Genomic DNA, 19636 nt, shown 5'->3' with positions numbered 1-19636 from the left:
TTGCATGAATGTTCTAATGAGATGCTTTTATAACAGCTGCTATTCTCACTAACCTGGTGTTTTCTAGGCTCCAAGCCATGTGTACGGTGGACACAGTAGTCATGTAACTAATGTAGATTTTCTCTGTGAAGACACCCACCTCATCTCCACAGGAGGAAAGGACACAAGTATTATGCAGTGGCGAGTCATTTAAAGGAAACATCAGCATGAACATACACAGTTGAGTCGACCATGCACAGAACTTATGTATAAACTGTATATTTAAAACTTAACAGTATGTTTGCAGTTTAGCCTGGTCACTGTGATTTTTGTTTAAAAAATTCTTACAAACCTCAGGAAAATTTAAGCCCTGTGCTGGTTACCTTACTCAGTCTAGTATTTTTTTTCATTGTGTCACACCTTAAGGTTGTTGGTTCTCTGTTGTACAATATACAATGCAGTACAAGTTTAATATAAGAAATGTGGCTTGACAGTTTGCAATACAGTGGTATTAGCAGAATGTGACTATATTAAATGTTTTCTATAAACACTGCTAAACTGGTCACAAAAATGCCTTTCAAAGACTGTATATATGTGCTTATTTGTTTCACTATCTACACTTTGTACTATATATCTACTTATATAGAAAAATCTATGACAATGTCAAGGTACTGAACTGTTTCTGCTGGAGGCTGATGAATAGATACAAAAAGTATAAACTGCCATGTAAGATGCAAAAATTAGTGTTCTAGACCTGAAAATGTGAATGCTGGTAAATTTGCATTCTCTTAGTAACAGCACACCGTGGGTGTCACCCATGAGGAGTTGTGTTCCTTTTCCAATGAATCAGCAGGCTTTGTCCCAGTTTGACCTGAATTTCTCAGCAGGGCTTACAGATATCTGTGTGGTTCAGGTAGTCCATATGAGTTTAAATTAAAAATCTTTTTACTTGTATATGAAAAATTTCTTTTTGAAAACAAACCAATAAAGCTTGGCCACATCCCCATTATTGGCTCATATATTTAACTAATATGTATATTAATCAGCATGATGCTATATTGTACATGTATAAGATTTTAGCAGTTCATAACAAATGGTAAGGCCATCCAGCTTTACTTTTTTATGCTTATGGATACTGTATATTTGTATTTTAAGACCAAGTAGACCAAGTCTAAAGATATCTTTTTAAGTGTACCATAAACCTGCAGAGGCTAAAGGAAGACTTGGAAGCCTATATGAAATATTAATGTGTAACTTCTGGCCCCTGTGTTTTGTGCATGGATGGGTATTTATAGTATGAAATAAGATTGTGTTTTGCAATGAAGTAACAGTGGAGGTGGTATAAAATGGTTAAGAAGGCCTTATCAATGTTGATTGTGACACAGATTGAAATGTATTGTTTACTATAAGGAATGTATCTGAAGAATTTTAAAAGAAGAGTTCTAAGTGGACTCGAAAAAGGTAATATTAAAATTTTGCTTGTAACAGACAGTAAATGTTAATTCTCTGAACTCTAAAGCACTGGTTGTTTAGAGTGATTTAAATGAAATTGAATCAATAAATTTTGAAACTTTTTTATTACATCTCCAACCTCCTACACTGAAAGTGCAGGACACCAATAAACATGTATTAAAGTGAATTCTCAATGCATTCTTCTTATTTAGTAAGGTGTCTTTGTTTAAGCATGATAAAGAGACAGGCTTTTAGTTAACAACACACATTTGTGATTTCTCCATTAGAGATGCATTTGAAAATATTTGGCAGTAAAATCTAGATTTTGGGGTACATAATTTTATGTGTGCCCATGACCCTGGGGACATAATGACAATACATACCTAGAGAGTGAAACTCCAGCTTTTCAGCAGGGAAGGGTACCCCATATGCTCTCACCTGTAAACTGCCTTGGTCCTGCCTCTCAGTACACAGCTCCTGTTTCTGGGTACTCAGCTGGTGGAATGTTGTTCCACTGCTCAGATTTATGCTCAGAGCAAGAGCTCCTGACAATTTCTGTGTTAGGAACTTGTCCTCAGGCAAGACCTTCAAAGGCCATGGTTTCAGGGTCACTTTAACCTGATGTTACCTGGCACTGTCACTGAAGGCAGAGGTCTTGATCCCAGCTGGTTACTCTGATCCCATGCAGCAGCACAAGAGTTATTGTGGCCATAAGCAGAACCCAGCTGGGACACAACAACTAATGCAGTTTCTGATCTAGCTGTGCAATGTGAAAAATAAATGGCCAAAGGAGCACTGAACAACTTTTTTTAATAGTGATGTTAATCTCCCTCTTCTTGAAGTGTGTGAAGCTAAGGTACAATACCCTTATATTTTCTAAGGTTAATCTAATCATAAGAGTCCATAACACACAAGTGACTGGTTTTCATTGTGTTTCGATGCTTGGTTATCCACAATACCTTCTGTTTTTTGGTTTTTAATTTTTTTTTAATTTGCTTTTGCAAATGAGGTGCTTTTAGGTTTTCTGCTTTTGGAACTGTAGGTGACTTGTCATTACTTGCAGCAGAGAAAACAGTATTTGCAAATTGGCTTGGCTTGTTCCCTTTTTTCCTTCTCACATGGTGCTACTCTTGGGATATAGTAAAGCATTTGTGATCCCTTTCTTCATTTTAAACTGTTGTCCTTTAGAAGAAATAGATGAGGAATACTGTAAGTTCATCCCTAGGGTTACTGATCAAAGGGCTTTTCAACAATCCCAGCCCATCTGTGCCTCTGCTGCTCCTCTGTTTCTAACTTTTGCTGTTAAATGTGTCTTTGTTCCTCTATAAAAACCTGATAAACGTATTAGCTGAATTGGCAAGTGGTGGGTAATGTCTTAAGCCAAATATCCGTTTGATGACTGTTAGTCTCCTTTCTTTATCCAGGAAACTCTACACAATTTTGCCATTGTTATAGCTAATCTTCAGCTCTCCCCTCTTCCATCCTTGTTCCTTTGTTCTTGCATTTATTTGTTTTCTCAGGAGTGTCTTCTTTTTCACTTTACAAGAAAAAGAGGACAAAATAAAATAAAGAAAGGGTTATGCTTGAACTTTGTGTATTTTATTCTCTCTAAAATACCTGAATTCTTAACCTGACACTCTGTCTGCAGCAGCTCTTTTCCTGCCCTACCATGGAGCATAAGGCTGGTCTAAAGTCCATGGCTGAAGACACTCCTGGGCTTCTGCTTCTGGCTGTTCCCTCCCCTCATCCTGGCTGCAGCAGGTGCAGTGTTGCTTGAAGAAGAGACTCATCTCTTCATGTCTTTTGTGTATTGCTATTGTCTGCCAAGCATTCAGATACTCCCCTTCAACTTCCTGTGGTTTCAATTCCCATTTCTTGCTTTTCTTCCCTTTTATTTCCAGCATCACTGTTCAGCTTCCAGGACTGCATCCACGGCTGGCACATGTTGCTGCCTTTACCTGCTCATAAAGCCAGTGGCCTTGACTACCTCTCTGGTAGTTTTGGGGCTGTTTTCCTGGTTTCTTATTGTATCTCTGTTCACACTTCTTCTGTGACTTGTGCTTTGGGATATCAGTGAGTGCATCTGCTTTTGTCCCTTTCTCCCTGCCCTGCCACCTCCCAGGGTGGGGACATTGAGGGCACCAGCACTGTTCTGTTGTTTCTCAATTGTCTGTTTGTCTGTGAGCAGCTTCTAATTTGTATAATGTACTTAGGTTTTGAAATATTTTTAGGGTAGGGATTTTTTTTTCTGTTCTGTGGCATTTAGCAAAGGGATTTTGGGATCCTATACTTACTCCAACTGTATGGCTGTCATATTTGTCCAAAATGATGAGCATGTATTCAGGTAATGCTTCTCTGTTATGGTATTCAAAGCAATTAGCTACTAAAGTTGATACTATATTCTCTTAAGTCTTAAATTATTCAGAAAACAATACAAATACTTTCAAAATACTTCTTTCTCCCTCTTTTACACTCTTATAAAATAAATATAGACTCAATCTTGTTTTTAAGATCATTGCCCATTTCTGAGTAGAGACTTTTCATTGTTTGCCTCCTGTCTGTCTTCATATATTTATTTTACTCAGAAATGATATCTTTGTATGATAACAAAACTACAGCCTTTTTCAACTAATCTGATATGTACTATTTGAATTATTTTCTGAAATATTAATATTACATAAATGTTTATCATAGTGCTTGGTTTTGACAGGTTGTTGAAACCTGAGAGGTATTAACAATCCAGCAGATAAGCACTACAAAAACCAGTCACTCTATTAAAAAAAAAAAAAAAAAAAAAAAAAAAAAAAAAAAGCAAAGAAGGAGATAAATGTAAAAGAAAATAGTTTTTGCAATGCTGGTGAATTAAAAAACACTACAGTTTCAAATTCTTTAAAAAAAATCCTTGTGGAGCAAATAAATTTTGTTAAAATTGATTTTTTCCTACTGTAATTAATATGGGGTTTGTTAATTCAAGGTCATATTTCCTGTGTGAAATGTTTGGATGATTTCTATTCTTGAGAAGATTTAATATTAGAGGATATTATTTTCCTTCAGAATTTTCATGTGCAAGAGCTTGCAAGGGCAAACAGCCCCATTTTCACAAGAGTTGACATTTTTAATTTCTTCTGGTTCTGCTCAGGGAAGCAGGCAGTCTTTTTGCTCTGTTTTCTACTGGAAACGGGGCTGTTGACAGATCACTCAATTGCATCGTCAAAAAATCCTACAGATGGCAAGGAAAATGTCACTTTAATTACTAGTGGGAAGAACAGAATTATGGGAAGCCTGAACTGAAATCCTTTCCTCCCATTGCTGGCCGGGATTCACGGCTGTGCCGGGGCAGTCTGGTCGCTGCCATGCAGCCCCCGCTGCCCCGCACAAGAGATGCCCCAAGCCAGGGCACCTCCTCATCCACAAGATGGGAGATGAGGAGCCAGCTCCTGGGGGAAGGACAGAACCACTGCCAGATGTCTGCTTGTGGCTGGAGGCTGCTGGGTGAGTGAGGACATTAGCTGTTCATGCTCTTGCTGGGACAGATTTATGTTTCTCCTTAGTCATGAACTCCTGCGGCAATTTCATTTTTCTTAATGGAACTACTTTGCCCCTGAATTAATTAAATAATTGCAGAAGACTAAGTGGTAATTTGCATGAAGATATCAATGGCAGTGCAGCCAAAGCTGCCATCTAGCTCTGACAGACCTTTTTTGAGTCAGCAGTGATAGCAACGGGCCACTTTGGCCACTTCAAAAGCCACTTGGGAAACCTGAGTCAATCAGGATGGTTCACAGCACTGTGATCCCCGTTTCCTGACAAATGTAGAAGAAGGGGCCTCCTTTCAGCAGTGCCTGTCAGTGTCACCTGATGCTGTAGGCACTCCTTGGGACCTCACATTTTGTCTGTCTTCTTAGGAAAGCTTCATGTCTTGGACTCAAGTGGTTCTTCCCCACCAGCTTCACAGCAGTTTGATTCCACCATCTTTTGGCTGACCACAGACCACACTAAAGGAATTTAGACATTTCTGTTTGTTTGTAGTGGACATATCTGTCCTTAAAGGCTACCACTTTGGGTCTAGTCTGAGGTGCTGAGCTCAGAACCATGGGAGTGGTGACCTGCTTTCTGGGTCTATGCAACTGAATGGGTTTTTATCATGAGCTTTTCATCACGGTCATGTAAGAGAGGAACATTTTTTTAAATCTGCCCTTTGGAATTACCTAGAATAAGCATGTAGCCAGAGGGAAGCAAATTCATCTGCTCTGTGGATTCTGTCAGTTGCTCCAAATTCCAGGTTGTAGGATAAAGAAATCTCCTTCAGGCTGTTCAGTCATTATAGTTAGAAAGAAAAAATTAAAAAGCCTAGTTGAGTTCTGCAGCCACGTTAGATTATTGTAATTTGCCGTTGCCTTGATTTGCCCTTGCACTGCAGAGATGTGCTGAGGGGGGAACAGTCTGCACGAGCCTGAAGAGAACTCCCCTCTACAAAATGGGTTTCCTGGCTGTTCTTTCTGGATGCAGTTTCTCATTGAGATAAATGTCATCATTTTAGGGTTCCTTCCTCCCTGCCCTGCTTCTTTTCATCAGCTTTCATTGCCGTTATAACATGGTATTTATGACATCAGTGTATAACCACAGGGAAAGTTATTGCACCAGAGGTTCAAGTGTTTTGGCCTCTTTACAGCACCTAAAAAGAGCAGAAGCTGAGCTCTGTCTGAGAGTCTCTGTCTACAGCTCGAGCAGTTGGAGAGTGAGCTGACAGGAGGCTACAGAAGTGGAAAGCCCTGTGGCATTTCCCGTATGTGCAGCTCCTGCTCAGCACAAAACCTGGCCACACGCAGCCTCCGCAGCCTGGAGAGCCCCGGCTGCCTGTGGCTTTGGGAGCACAGCATCCCCCCCATGCCAACTCCCCTTTTGCTGGGTCTGGGTGAGAGGGAAGGTCACCTTTGGCCTTGAACAGGTCCCCAGGGTCTGCCTGCGAGGCAGAGCTCCTCCCTGCTGCCTGGAAGTCTGCAGCTTCCTGCTTCAGCCTCCCTTAGTGATTGTAAACCCTGCTCTCAGAAGGCATAACAGGAAAAATAAAAGTGCCAGGGAGCTCCTCCCTTTCCAAGAGGAGGCACTGACTATCTCCCTGAAAGCAAAGTTGTGCTCCCATCTTCACTGGAGGAAGTGTGGTAAAATAGAATTAAATTATATTAACAGTCTATTTTCCCTACTTATTCTCTGCCCTTTCCTATATTAATTCTTTCCTTTCTTCATGATTTCCTCATTTTTTTCCTTTTCATGTAATTTCCTTTTATCTCCTTCTGTAAAAGTAAAATTTCCAAACTTAATTCCTTCATTTTTCTGTAGTCTCCATTTTCCTATTCCCTTTAGTACCTGCCATGCTCTTCTGCTACTTGATTCTTTGTTCCACTCTCTTCTCATCCTTTCTTCTTCATCCCAGAGCTGGATGAAGTATTGCTAAGGGAATCCAGGTGCAGACAGTGAGTGACTTCACCATGGCTCCTTTGGACTACCACAACAAGCCTGAGATGTGCTAAATGGTGCAAAGATTATAGAGGTGTGGTGATGGGTGAAAACCCAACATCCAGGGCTGAACCTCTCTGAATTTTGGGGATCTTTGAATCTCCCTTTGCACCTGAAATTGAAAATCATGTTCTTTCTGCCTCAGTGAGGTGTCTGTGAAATCATACAACTTCATCTTTGGCAAAGGTTCTGGGTCATGTTACTGTCTGAGAAACAATTCCTCTTAGAAATAAAAGCATACATATATTATTGGATGTAACATATATATACACTTTATATATATATATATATATATATATATATATATATATATAAAGTCACCTCTCAAGGGTGACTTTCACAAGGCTAAATCCTCCTTGCTTAGGAAAACCTTCCAATAATAAGTGTGTAAAATAAAACAAACTATTGTGGACATTTGTTTTCCTTGAAAAGAAGTTGTTTTGTGGACAAGTGCACAGGAAAGTGCCAGTGTTTCACGAGAAAGCTCTGAGCTGGACAAATTCAGTGGGAAAAAATGACCACAAGACTGTTGCTGCAGCAGCCTGGACATGGCATGGAGTCTGAGAAAAACGGCTGGATGACCTTGAGCTCCTGATAGGAGGATGTTTACAGAGGATGTTGCCCCAGGCTGTGTGACTGCATAAGAAGGCCATCCTCTTTCTCCTCTTCCTCCTCCTCCTCCCCTCCTAACATGAAATCTCTGAAACAACAAACAGAGCAGGCTCCAGGGCATTTCTGAAACAGGACCCAGAGGCCTGGCAGCAGATCCATCAGGGTTTGCCATGCAGGAGGTCCCAGCTGGGAAAGGTGCAGTTGTAGGGACAGCACTTCTCTTGTACAGGTCCTTGCTGGGCTCTGCAGTAGAATTTGCAGATAGGGAGAGGTGCAATGGGAAGAGGGAAGACCAATGAGTCCAGCAGGATGGAGACCACCCTGGTGGGTCAGGATTTCCCCTTGGGCAAAGAGCGGGTGAATTACCAAGACTACAGTCAAAGGTTATATATCTGTCAATACAAATAACCAGCTTTAAGTCTCTTAGAAGACATACAGTTCTGATTGCAATATATTATCAGATTTGTCCCAGCAAAACAATTATTACATGGTCCAGTCATGTATTTCTGTCAACACAGTGATCTGCTGGTCAGCCAATGAATGTTGATAAGAAGCCTCATGGATTTTGATACAAGAAAGGTTTTTAATGCTGCTCTATTTTTGTGCAGTTAGTGGCCAGCAAGACTGGTATCTGTCTTTCTTCTCTTGCTTCTTTCTGTAAGAATAAATAAAACAGCAAATATAATTGTCTAGTCTAGTAACCTCACTGCATTGCTGCATCACTTCTCAACCACCTCATGGGCAATTAAGCCTCCCAACACTTTTCAGATGCTGCACAAGTTTATATCCAGTGAGGTGTTGCAGCCTGCCCAGGGACAGAGAGTGCCTGTGCCCAGGAGACAGTGCAGGTACAGAGTGGTAAGTGGCAGAAGCCACCCCTGTCCTTTCCAGGTAGTTTGCAGTCCCCTGTGGGCAGCTGCCAGGGCTGGATGTGTCTGTACTGGGGCACATGGTGGCTGTGATTGCAGCTCTTTGTGCCCCTTTGTGCTGTGCAGCCAAGGTGCACAGATAAAAGTCTTTGCAGAAGACAGTTTTGCTTTTATAAAACTAAATATTCTAGTTTTATATCTCAAATGTAGTATGATTTACATAAATTTATTTGCCTGTTTGATTTGTGCCTGTATAAACCTATCTTAAGGAAATTATACTTTAAAAAAACATATTATCAGTGAAATCACATATGGATTTTCTATTTTAATCAAGTTTTAAATTCTAGTATTACCATGAAACTCTCCAGTTTAATGAGCATCCTCCCTGCCTTATGCTGTCTCCCATATGTCCCATGAGCTGGTCAGTGACCCACACTCTAAAGGATTAGTCAGATGATAGTAATAAGAAAATAGGTTTTATTTTTGCTCATTATTTCTTCATATGCTTACTACCTTCAGCAACCTCATCAGAAATTATGTGGATGAGTTTCTCCAAGCCACTGTCACTTGGGGGAGGCTGCATATCAGATCTGTGGTCTGACACAATTGTTTCTTTATACAAACTATGCATATTGTGCCTCCTACGAGATTTAGGATAATTGCTAATGAGAAAGGACTGTACATTTTGGTTTCAAACAAACAAGGAGGCCCCTTAGATATAAGGGAAGCAGCTTCTTTAGGAGACCCTCTCTATCTGAAATGAGCTTAGATTCATTGTTGGGGTCACTTGGGAAGAGAATGGAGCAGACCTGCTATGGGACAGGGAAAGCATGAGCTGGGATTTGTGCTTGTGAGGCACAGAAGTGGTGGGGGTCCCTCCCCCCCAGCCCCCAAAGTTACCCCTGTAACTCTGTCTCTAATTATTTTTTTAACATATTAATGATAATTGAAAACAACAGATATCAGATATGTATTAGCCACCAAGAAACAAGCATGGCCTTGAATAAAAGGCATATATGTGATTTCTACCATGGGGTTTGTTGCTGTCATATTTTTGTTGTTGTTATTGTAGTATATTTTATTTGGTATGAAGGTGCAGTGGACAGCAGCAAAGTTTGACAAGCCAGTGATGAAAGAGCTCTGTAGGTCATCAAATCTATGGGCTTGATTTTTGCAACATTTATTCGGGTTGCATAGGTTACTACTGCAGTAAAACTAAGTGTTGTATTGGCATGAGTATATAAACTTTTCAGAGAAATTGAAATAAAAATGTATTTATGTGGAAAATGGCCCCTATTACTTTGGTCCACCCTGCCCAGAGCCCACCCTCCCAGCCCCCCTGGCTGCACCCCCCAGAGCCAGCCCTGCACGCAGGGACAGGGCGCAGCTCCCTCGCCCTTCCCGGCACATGCAGGTGAGGCGGGTCTCAGGGAGCGATGGGGGCGGCGTGCATTGGGACACAGACACACGGAGGCAGGGACAGGGCCAGAAGCCTTTTCTGCCCCAGACAGACCGTGTGCACACACGTGCCAGCTGCCTGGAGACCTACAGCCTGCTGTGGGACATGGTTGGTTGGGGGTTTTTTTGTCTAAACTGTGTGATGCAGAACTGGGAGAGATCAGCGGGAGATGATCCACAGAGAGTCAGAGTGAAGAGCCTTTTACTCTTGAGAAATGGCAAACAAGTTATGGGGACCTATGTATGGACGACCTGCGAAACAACTGCATAATTTTGTCCTGTATCATGGCAGATCCTTGAGGATATTCAAGTGATACCAATTTCAACATAATCTTTTTTCTACTGGGTGATGTATGAGAAGAGGTAAAGAGACATGGAGAGGTGCAAGGGAAGTTCCAGGCTCTGGGCCTCGTCAATGCCATCAACCTGTGGTTTGGGCTGGACGAGGGAGTTGGCACGAGCTGACTGGAAAGAGAAGGGCAGCGGGTTCGGGAGTGGGGAGGAGAGCGGGGTGGGAGAAACACAGGACTTGGAGGCAGCCCAGGGCTGGGAGGCGAGTGTGGAGAAAGGACGAGGTTGAAAGCAGGGCAAGAGCTCGCAGGGACACTCGTTGAGACAAGTGGGAAGGGTGAGGGAGCAGGAACACAGCTGCCCTCCGGCGTTAGCTGGAAATGCCACTTCTGCTCCTACTCGTACCCACAAAAGCACCGATTCTGTCCCGCACAGGACAGCGCTGTGCAGAGGAGAGGTCTCCACCATCGGCGCTGCAGCCGGGACGCGGCACGGCCAAGCCGCAGCGGCACGGGCCGGGCAGCCCGGCCGAGCCCGGAGCCGCCGGCCGGTGCTGCGCAGGGTGCGAGGCCGCTCCCCGCCCCACCTGCGCCGGGCGGGGCCGGGCGGGGCCGGGCGGGGACCCGGGCGGGGCCGGGCCGGGCCGGGCGGGGACCCGGGCGAGGACCCGGGCGGGGACCCGGGCGGGGCCGGGCCGGGCCGGGCGGGGCCGGGGCTCCCCCGGCAGCCGCGGCGGGGGCGGGGCGGGGCGGGGCGGGGCGGCGCGGCCCCGCCGCGCGTGGGAGCGGAGCGGGGCGGGCGGCGGCGGCGGCGCTGCTTTGTCCTGCCCACACACACAGACACAGGCAGCGCAGCCGGGCGGGACCGGCAACATGGCCGGGCCGGCGGAGGGGCTGCCCGGCGCCGCGCTGCCCGGCTAGCGCCCAGGGGCCCGGCGCTGCCGCTGGGGCGGCGCCGCCGCCGGAGCCCCCCGCGTCCCGCCGCCGCCACCGCCCGGCCCCGGCCGCGGCCCGGCCCCGGCCCCGCCGGGAAGATGAGGTGAGTGCGGGCGGGGATGCGCCGAGCGCCGCGGGCAGGGCGGCCGCGGAGCTCCAGCCGGCGGGTGGGGGACCGCTGGTCCCCGCGGCGGTGTCACGCCGTGGGGGTGGGGATTTCCTGTGCCACTGGAAGGCGGAGGAGAGGTTAAGCAATGCGGCGCTTCCTAGTCCTTCACCGGATGGATAGGAGGAGTGGGTGGTGACGTTTTTGGCATGTTTGACTGTCAGTGCCTAAGTCCATCTGACAGATTATCTGGCGGTTACAAAAGGCTGTAAGCGCCTGTGAAGCTGCCGCGGCGTGCGGTGCCCTAATGCCGGGATGTGCCGGTGCTGCCGTGCCCTAATGCCGGGATGTGCCGGTGCTGCCGTGCCCTAATGCCGGGATGTGCCCGCTGCTGCCGTGCCCTAATGCCGGGATGTGCCCGGTGCTGCCGTGCCCTAATGCCGGGATGTGCCCGCTGCTGCCGTGCCCTAATGCCGGGATGTGCCCGGTGCTGCCGTGCCCTAATGCCGGGATGTGCCCGCTGCTGCCGTGCCCTAATGCCGGGATGTGCCCGCTGCTGCCGTGCCCTTCAGCCGGGATGTGCCCGCTGCTGCCGTGCCCTAATGCCGGGATGTGCCCGCTGCTGCCGTGCCCTTCAGCCGGGATGTGCGCGGTGCTGCCGGATCGTGCAGCCGGGATCGGCCCGGAGATGCCGGCCCTGCTGCTGCTGGGATCTGCCCGGAGATGCCGGGCCCCGCAGCCGGGATCCGCCCGGTAGAGCCGGGCTGTGCAGCCCGGGGGGCGGCGAGGAGAGCGCGGTGCGAGGAAGGGAGCGAGGGGTTCAGCGGAGGAGCGGAGATGGGGCATTGCTCCAGAGCATCCAGCATGGGCCGTGCCGGCTCCGCCAGTGCCCCTCTCCCAGGCAGCGGTGCTACAGCTCGGAGTTGTCCCGGGGTCAATTCGCCAGGTGTGAACAGGAAGGGCGAAAAGCTCCACCAACCCAATTTCATGGTGGAACGATGGAGGGGAAGCGTTATTTGGCTTGGTTTGTACCCGTCCAAACCTCTCTCTTCCCTCATTTAGTAGAGTTCACTTGGGCTGTCAGTATCTCGGAGCAGCCCAGCCCCTGATTCGTCTTTAATACTAGTGAATTTTTCCACTTAATAATTATCTTTAGCAAAATAAAATTGCTTTAGGAAACCTTAAAAATGGAAAGTGCAGTTTGAAGCCAAATATCTTTCTGTGGTGCCCGATTCCTGAATTGCAGGGTTGGCATTGCTCCTAGCAAGTGCAGTGGGAGTCCAGAAAAGCCTTTGCCTACATTTGCAGTTACATTTAGTCTGGCACTATCATGTGTGTTGAAGACTTGGAGCTGCATCGATTTTTTTAGCCATTAACATTAACATTAATTTTTCTCACTTGATTAAAATTACATTCTTGGGGAGGGCCAAAAGCACACAGACCTGCTGTGTCATGTATCTGGTGGTCATGTGTCTCTGGTCTCCGTGCAAAAGGTGTGTCTGCATCAGTCTCACCTGGTCTGACCAGAATGCGAGTCAGAGACCTCTGGGGAGAAGTCATCAAACACAACAGATGGTAAGGAATGTTCCCTTGCTCCCTCCTGCTCACTTGGCAGCCCAGCTGGAGAACTCTGGCCCCATGCAGAAGGGTTGCTAGAGCTCTTTCCCGAGGAAGAAGGAAAGTTGTCTTACTGACTCATGAGCCCATCTTTCACCCCAGGGAGGCACCATGGGCAGATTGGAAGGCTGCAGTGATGTTGGGTTTCTCCCATTGATGATGTTCTCCTCCACATGAACTTCCTCAGTTGGTGGTTGCGCTTTGTTGGAAGAGGGCAGAGGGGAGAGAATCCCACCAAGACAGACTGTGAATTAGAGTATCATGATGTACCCAAAGTGATCCCCACCAGGAGAGCTTGGGCACTCTCAGAGGAGGCCAGCCACAGGGTGTTTTGGAAGAAAAAAGCTTAACTCCAGGAGAGGCTCCAGAACTTGCCCATATCCTCACTTTTGACAGTGATGGAGGGGGTGCTGTTCTAGGCTGCCCCAGGCTGCCTCTGCTCTAGGTGAGGCAGCCAGAGCTGGTCTGTGTGTGCTGCTGGGCGTGTCCTTGTGCAGCTGCCCTTTCCTGCTTTCCCCACTTCACACTTGGCATCTGCAGGTGCATCACACTTAAAGTAGTCTTTTGTTATAAATATCACTTTCATGCTTAATGTATATTATTAATTTGTTGGGTTTTTTAAAATGGATTCCTGTTTTTAAACGCTTCCATTACAGGTTTTTTTTTCCTTTGCATATACAGACATTACTGAATAGATTGTACTTGTCAGTAAATCACCTAAAACCTTTTCCAATAACAATTCTTGTTTAATAAATACAGGCTGTATAATTCCAAAATACCCTGGCAGGCCATATAATCATTTAATAAAAACCTCCTTGAAACATTTGCTTAGCCATGTGTGTTTTATTTATACCACTTTTTGTGGTGGATAGATTACAGTGCTATTCTTTGCACTATTGCATTTATGTGATGGTTTCAATTTTTTGATAATTCTTTATGTCTTCACTTCAAAGGTATGAAGTGTGTGAATAGTAGGTGTACCAGCCACCTTAGGAAGAAAACAGATTATAATAGATGTTCTGCCTCAAAAATGGATTAGGGTCCCTGTGTGGAAAATGTTAAAGTGCAGAGGTGTTATTGTTTTTTAGTACACAAAAATACTTCTTTAGTACAAGAAATGTAGTGGTTATTTGACAGCAAATATTAATTTATTCTTAGAAGTAACAAAATTAGCTCATGCTTGGGAAAATGTCTATGAATATCACTGTAGGTGAAAATAAATTTTTTACATTCTGTCAACAGAGGTGTAACCTATAATTTCTTTAGTCATACCTGTAGTTTATAAGGCATCTGTGTTTCAGTGGTCCCTATTCTTAAAAATAAAAACCAGACATAGCACTTTTTGTGTATCCCTGAAAAAATCCATCTCTCCTTTTGCCATGGCTGTAGTGATTGTTGCTCTCTGTGCTCCTGAGGCAGTGATGGGGGAGGAGGGGGAAGCCTCTCAATTTAAGCACTTAGTTTTTTTCCAAACAGAACATACAGTTAATATCTGGAGATGGAACCAGGCTCTAAACAGGATTATTCAGATTAGAACTATATCTCTTAACTTTTTTGTGGTATAACACGCTTTCATCCAGGCCAGAGTAATGAGTTCAGCACAGAAATGATGGGGGAAGACAGTGTCCCTGGGCACCTTAGAGTTCAGCTAAAGTCAGCCTTTTTGATCTGACATATGGCTATCAACTGGAAATCTGAAAAAGATGTTGTATTTAGCTCTAATTTAAATGGATGGAGCAATATGTTGAGAAAAAGAAGACTGAATATTCATAGTATAAATCTGTTTTAGTAATGGAAAGGTATATAAAGTATACTTCTTAACCCTTTTGTTTTCAGACATAAACAAGCAAAGCCCGTACATTTATACCAATAAACACAACGTACTGAGCATTTCAGTGTCCTCCCCATTTTCTATTAATTAAGCAGCTCATGAGATAACTCAAGAGTCTTGCCAGTTCTTTCAGTTTGCATGGAGGGTAACTGGAGTTACATGTATGCAGTGTCATTTTCTAACTTTTCTCTCTTTACTGTTTTTTTCTACTTGCATCTGTAAAAAACAAGAGAGAATGTGGTGTTTTTATTTATAATATCATCAAATTTGCAGTTACCAACCTCACTGGACTGGTGGACTTTGTAGCTCAGTGTTTCCAGTAGAAAAGCAGGAGCACAGCCTGAAATGGATAATAAAATCAAGTTGGCTATAAAATATAATTTAACCTTGTCACTTAGCAATTGATTTCTGAGCTGGAGCAATATGCCTGCAACCTAGCTAATTTTTGTTTAATTCAAAGGCTCTGTCCTGCCATGTTTGACTCCTGCTGTGTGCTGTGGCATCGTGGTATGTGTGGCTGTGTATGCCTGGGGTCAGCTGGGAGCTGTCAGACCACCCTCCCCAGCCTGCCTTTGGATAATTTTAGGTTTGCAGCCTTTCAAGCTGAGCTTGTGCCTCGCAGTTCTGCCAGTGTCTCTTGAAAGGAAAGCTCCCAGCCCTTTGCCTGTCATGGTTTGGGCAGCAGAATCCAAGTGTGGGTACTGTGCTGCTGATAGAAAATTGCTTTTGTTAGCTCATCCTTGATCTTTAGAGGGTCAGGTAAGCTCTAGCTGCAGATAAATTCGTTGTCAGGAGATTTTGGACCTCCACTGAAGGTGGTGCCACGGTGGCTGTGGCCATGTAAAGGCAGCAGTGGTGTTCCATTGGCAATGCTGGGTTCCCATCAGTGTTCCCTGACTGAACAGGCAGGCCAGCTGTGCCTCTTTCATGCTGTTATTCTGCATACTTTCAACGTTTTTTTCCCACTCTTTAAAATAAAGCATAGATCCTGGACATCTTTTTGTTCATTTCCTCTTTTTTTTTGGTATTTTGTCTTGTATTTTGTAGTGGTATGACTGAGGCTGAAGATAATATTTCAGATTTGCACAGGTCTGTTTAACTCAGTGGGTTTGTGTGGTGTGTCCCTTCTGTCTGGTTCTGGGTGTCTCAGACCATGTTGAACAGGAACACTGATATAGAACAGCTCCATTAAAGTGTGTCACAATTAAAGGTGTCTGCATAGTCTCTCTGCACATGGCTGGCTCCTTCTTTGGGCAGTACTTCTCTCTTTTGAAGTATTTGACTTTAAATATTTGTGTTTCTAGTAAGAAATCATCAAAATCTTTCCAAAGTGCAAACACAATTCAGTTTCACATAATTTCCTGTATCTTTCAAGTTTCATGATTTCTTTCCTTTTTCTTACAATGTCATAGCTTCCCTCAGTTCTGAGCACTGTGTAAGGAGTGGTGTGGAACCTTTTTCAAAAATATTTGTAAAACTGCTGCCAAAATGAAATTAATTATAACTATTTTTTAATCTTAATAATTACAGAATTGAAATAAAATAAGATGAAATAAAATAAGTTGAACGAGTTGCAGGTTTTCTTTTTTTGAGAAGGTCATTATAAATATTTCAGATTTTTTTGTGGAATCAGAACCATAGTATTATCTCATCCACTCTTTATTTGCATTTAAGAAAATCTCATCTCTGATGTTTTGGTGTTGTCTTTCACTGCAGTAGATAAGCAGCAAAGACTGCCCCTGCTGTACATTGGTATTGCCCTCATATTTTTTTCGTTTTGTTCATAGTCATCATTTGGCAGAATTCAGAGGACCCTCAGTTCTTTCCCTTCTTTTTCTTTTTCTCAGCCCTGTGGCCTGGACTCAGTTTCTCAGGAGTAGGGAGGAGAGGTGGAGGAACTGTGCCACTGTTCCTTTGTCTGGGCTCGTTGCTCACCCTCAGGCAGATTTCATCTGCAGTCACCTACCCAAGACTTCCATTTCGTCTGCTTTTTGATCTGATGTGCTGTAACGAGGGGAAGGGACTGAAAACCACCATCAGCACACCCATAAAGCCGTGTCCCTGTCACCGGGCAGCCCTGGGAGAAGACACCAGACCTGCAGCCAGGCTGCCAGGGTGCAAGTCATGGCAGCACACAGCCTTGCTTGGGTTCATCTGCCTTCTTCCTCTTAGCCCACGGGAGCTTTGCAGTGTTCCCTGTAGCTGGGCTGCTGGGGACATCTCTGCCCTGTGCTGTAGGAACCTCATGGTTCCCGTGGCAGCTCCGGGTTCATGGCTGTGTGTGCACATCACCCAGTAATGCTCGAAGTGTGTTTCAGTCCAGGTTGTGACCCTGTGAAACTGAAAACAGTTTAATTATTTTTTTCCCTCAATTTCTGGTGTATTTAGCACTGCAGAATGCTTCTTCCTGTGCAACTTTGCATTTCTGCATTGGGCAAATGCTTGGAATATTATTGACAGTCTTTCCAAAACTATTCATCATTTGAGAGCTGTAGGAGCATTAAGGATATCTATTTTTATTAGTCAGAGGAGAGAGAGTGGGCAAGGCCTTACCAAACATTTGAGCCTGGAAACTTTCACATTTCTGGCTATCCAGAGTGCCATTCTGTACTACAACAACAACTAGTGAAGCATTACATTTCTCTGGGTATTTCATAGTCCTAAAGTTGTAACATGTGGCCGCCAGAAACTTTTGACTTTCCTTCTTGATGCAGGCATTCAAGCATTACATTTGTTTCAAGTTCAGTGTTAGCTTATATATTTCTCCTGAGTTCCCATTCTTGTTCCCCTCAGCTGTGCTGATTTAGCCACTTGTGGTTTGGTAGGATGAGCTGGGTCATGAAGTTTTACATAGAAAGACAGAAGAAAAGAAAATTCCCTTTCCATGAGCAAAGGGTGTATATAAGATAGGTTGTGGTAGTGTTCCTTGGCACCTGAAACGCTCAAGAAACCATTTCTTCAGGGAATGCTATTAGTAATTTTCACCTGAGTTCATGATGGAGGTCTTTCTACTTGACCTGAGCTATATATACTGTTTGTCAATAATTAAACACCTTTCTTAAATCACTGAACCTCCCTCCCTGACTGTGAGCTTTCATGTGGTCACCCTCACAGTCAGCACTGGGGCTGGACCTGTTTTGTAGAACCACAGAATGGTTTGGGTTGGAAAGGACTTTAAAAATCACTCCAACAGGTCGCTGTCTTTCCTGTGCTGGGGACCCCAGAGCTGGGTGCAGCTCTGCAGGTGGGGTCTCATCAGAGTGAAGAAAGAGGCAGAATCACGTCCCTCTACCTGCTGGCCAGCCCTTTCTTGATGCAGCCCAGGATTCAATTGGCTTTCTGGGCTGTGAGCACATTGCTGGCTCATGTCTTCGTACTGGTTTGCTCTGTGGAAGCTTCTCACCATTGAGTTTGATCTCGTTTAGGTGAGCAATTCATTTCCCAGGCAGTAGGTGTCATTCCTGCAACTTGAGATCTCACTGTTATATTTCTGTCTTCAGCTTCATGTAGGTGTCAGGATGGATAGACATCTTTTTCTGTGAAAAGAGAGTAAAAGAGAAAAGAAAAAAAAAGCAAGCTGTGTAGTACTGTGATCCATGGTGTGCCGTGGGGCAGGCACAGGGAGGTGCTCAGCAGTTTGTGTTTCTGCAGCAAGGCTGGTCAGACCCAGTCCTTGTTGTTGGGGTGAGCTCCATGGTGCAGGCATGCTGTACCTCCTGGGCTGGTCTGCAGCTGCTAAATCTCTTTGCCTTTTTGGCATCATTGCTTTATCTGCTGGAGGATAAAAATTATTACCTGAGAGGGAATTAAGATGTTAAGTAGCTGGGTCTCAGTCTAGCACTGGATTTAAGGCTTAAGTTTGGTCCTGTTGAAGTCCTTGCTTTGCTGGATTGAAGTCTCCTGTTCAAAAAGCGATTCTGAGGATGACAACCATCTTTGTAGTAAATGTTAAGCATTACAGCAAAGTTCATTATGTATTGCCATCCATTCATTCCTTCTTCCCCTTTCTTCTTTTCCCATTCCCATCATTCACTGCTTTAGTCAGCATGTGTGTAACTTCCTTCCTTTATCCCTTGTCAGTAAGCCACTCCCTCAGTAATGAGGAGATCTAGAAAATCCAGTGAAATGGCATTAACAAGAAGCAGGGCCGTGGCCACCATAATCCCTTTAATTGCATGCTGAATGCTTTTCTTTCCAGAGCTGTACACATTTTGGGAGCCGGCTGCAGCAATGTTCCGAGTGTGTGTGTCTGCATGCAACAGGAACAGCTAAACACACCCAGGGCTGCTGAGTGCTCGTGATGAAAGGATAGCTTAAATAAGTAAATTCAAGTGTAAAAGCTGCAGTTGGAAATGTCTGTTACATATGTCTTCAGCACTGAACAGACTAGCACTGCTCAATTCATGGTTCACGGTCCAGAGGACATCAAAAGAGAGATCAAAAATTGTCTACAAAAATTTTAAAAATCGGAAAAAAGTTTAAAATCATAACCCCATATGCACATATTTCATGCAGTTTGTATGTGTGTACCTATCTCTGTTAGTTCCTTACTGTTCTTATTACCCACTTAAAATACTTTCGATACTAAAATTATTTTATTACATGGCTCTGTTTTGTCTGTCATTCTAGCTCCCACCTGCCAAACAGTAGTGGGATTTGAGATAATCTGTGAATTTATTTTTGAAAAGTATTTTTAATTTAAAATGAGAGAAGTACTGGACGAGTATATTTTGACAGAATGAGGTAGCTTTAATATTATGACTTCATCATGAGTTACTGTTGAGTGCTGCAACCCATTTGCATGCTATCTTTCTTTTCATTAACTAAATACATCACCTAGGTGAATGTAAGTCTGTTTTTAATCCCACAGCTGTTGAGAAGTAAGGGTTGTATCATCCAAATAAAGCAGCCTTCTCAGGCAATAAATTTATTTGACTATTTAGTAAGTAGAAGAAAGAAAACATGGACT

At 44.4% G+C, this 19636-nt stretch overlaps 2 protein-coding genes across 8 annotated transcripts in view; both read left to right on the top strand.

Annotated features, from left to right (window-relative positions):
- EML1 (EMAP like 1) overlaps positions 1 to 1618 on the top strand; it is a 121199-nt gene extending 119581 nt beyond the window's left edge. For all 7 annotated transcript variants that reach the window (XM_021549677.3, XM_021549681.2, XM_021549680.2 and 4 more), the window contains one exon: positions 68 to 1618. In XM_021549677.3, coding sequence (XP_021405352.1) covers positions 68 to 193 — 126 coding nt within the window. In that variant the 3' untranslated portion in view covers positions 194 to 1618. The remainder of the gene's footprint in view (positions 1 to 67) is intronic.
- Positions 1619 to 11151: 9533 nt separating this feature from the next.
- EVL (Enah/Vasp-like) overlaps positions 11152 to 19636 on the top strand; it is a 138335-nt gene continuing 129850 nt past the window's right edge. Inside the window, exon 1 of the mRNA XM_077783966.1 lies at positions 11152 to 11216. Coding sequence (XP_077640092.1) covers positions 11212 to 11216 — 5 coding nt within the window. The 5' untranslated portion in view covers positions 11152 to 11211. The remainder of the gene's footprint in view (positions 11217 to 19636) is intronic.

The sequence above is a fragment of the Lonchura striata genome, chromosome 6 (assembly GCF_046129695.1).
Source record: "Lonchura striata isolate bLonStr1 chromosome 6, bLonStr1.mat, whole genome shotgun sequence".
Lineage (NCBI taxonomy): Eukaryota > Metazoa > Chordata > Aves > Passeriformes > Estrildidae > Lonchura > Lonchura striata.
The sequence above is the reverse complement of the archived record's forward strand: the minus strand, read 5'-3'. Positions and strand labels throughout refer to the sequence as shown.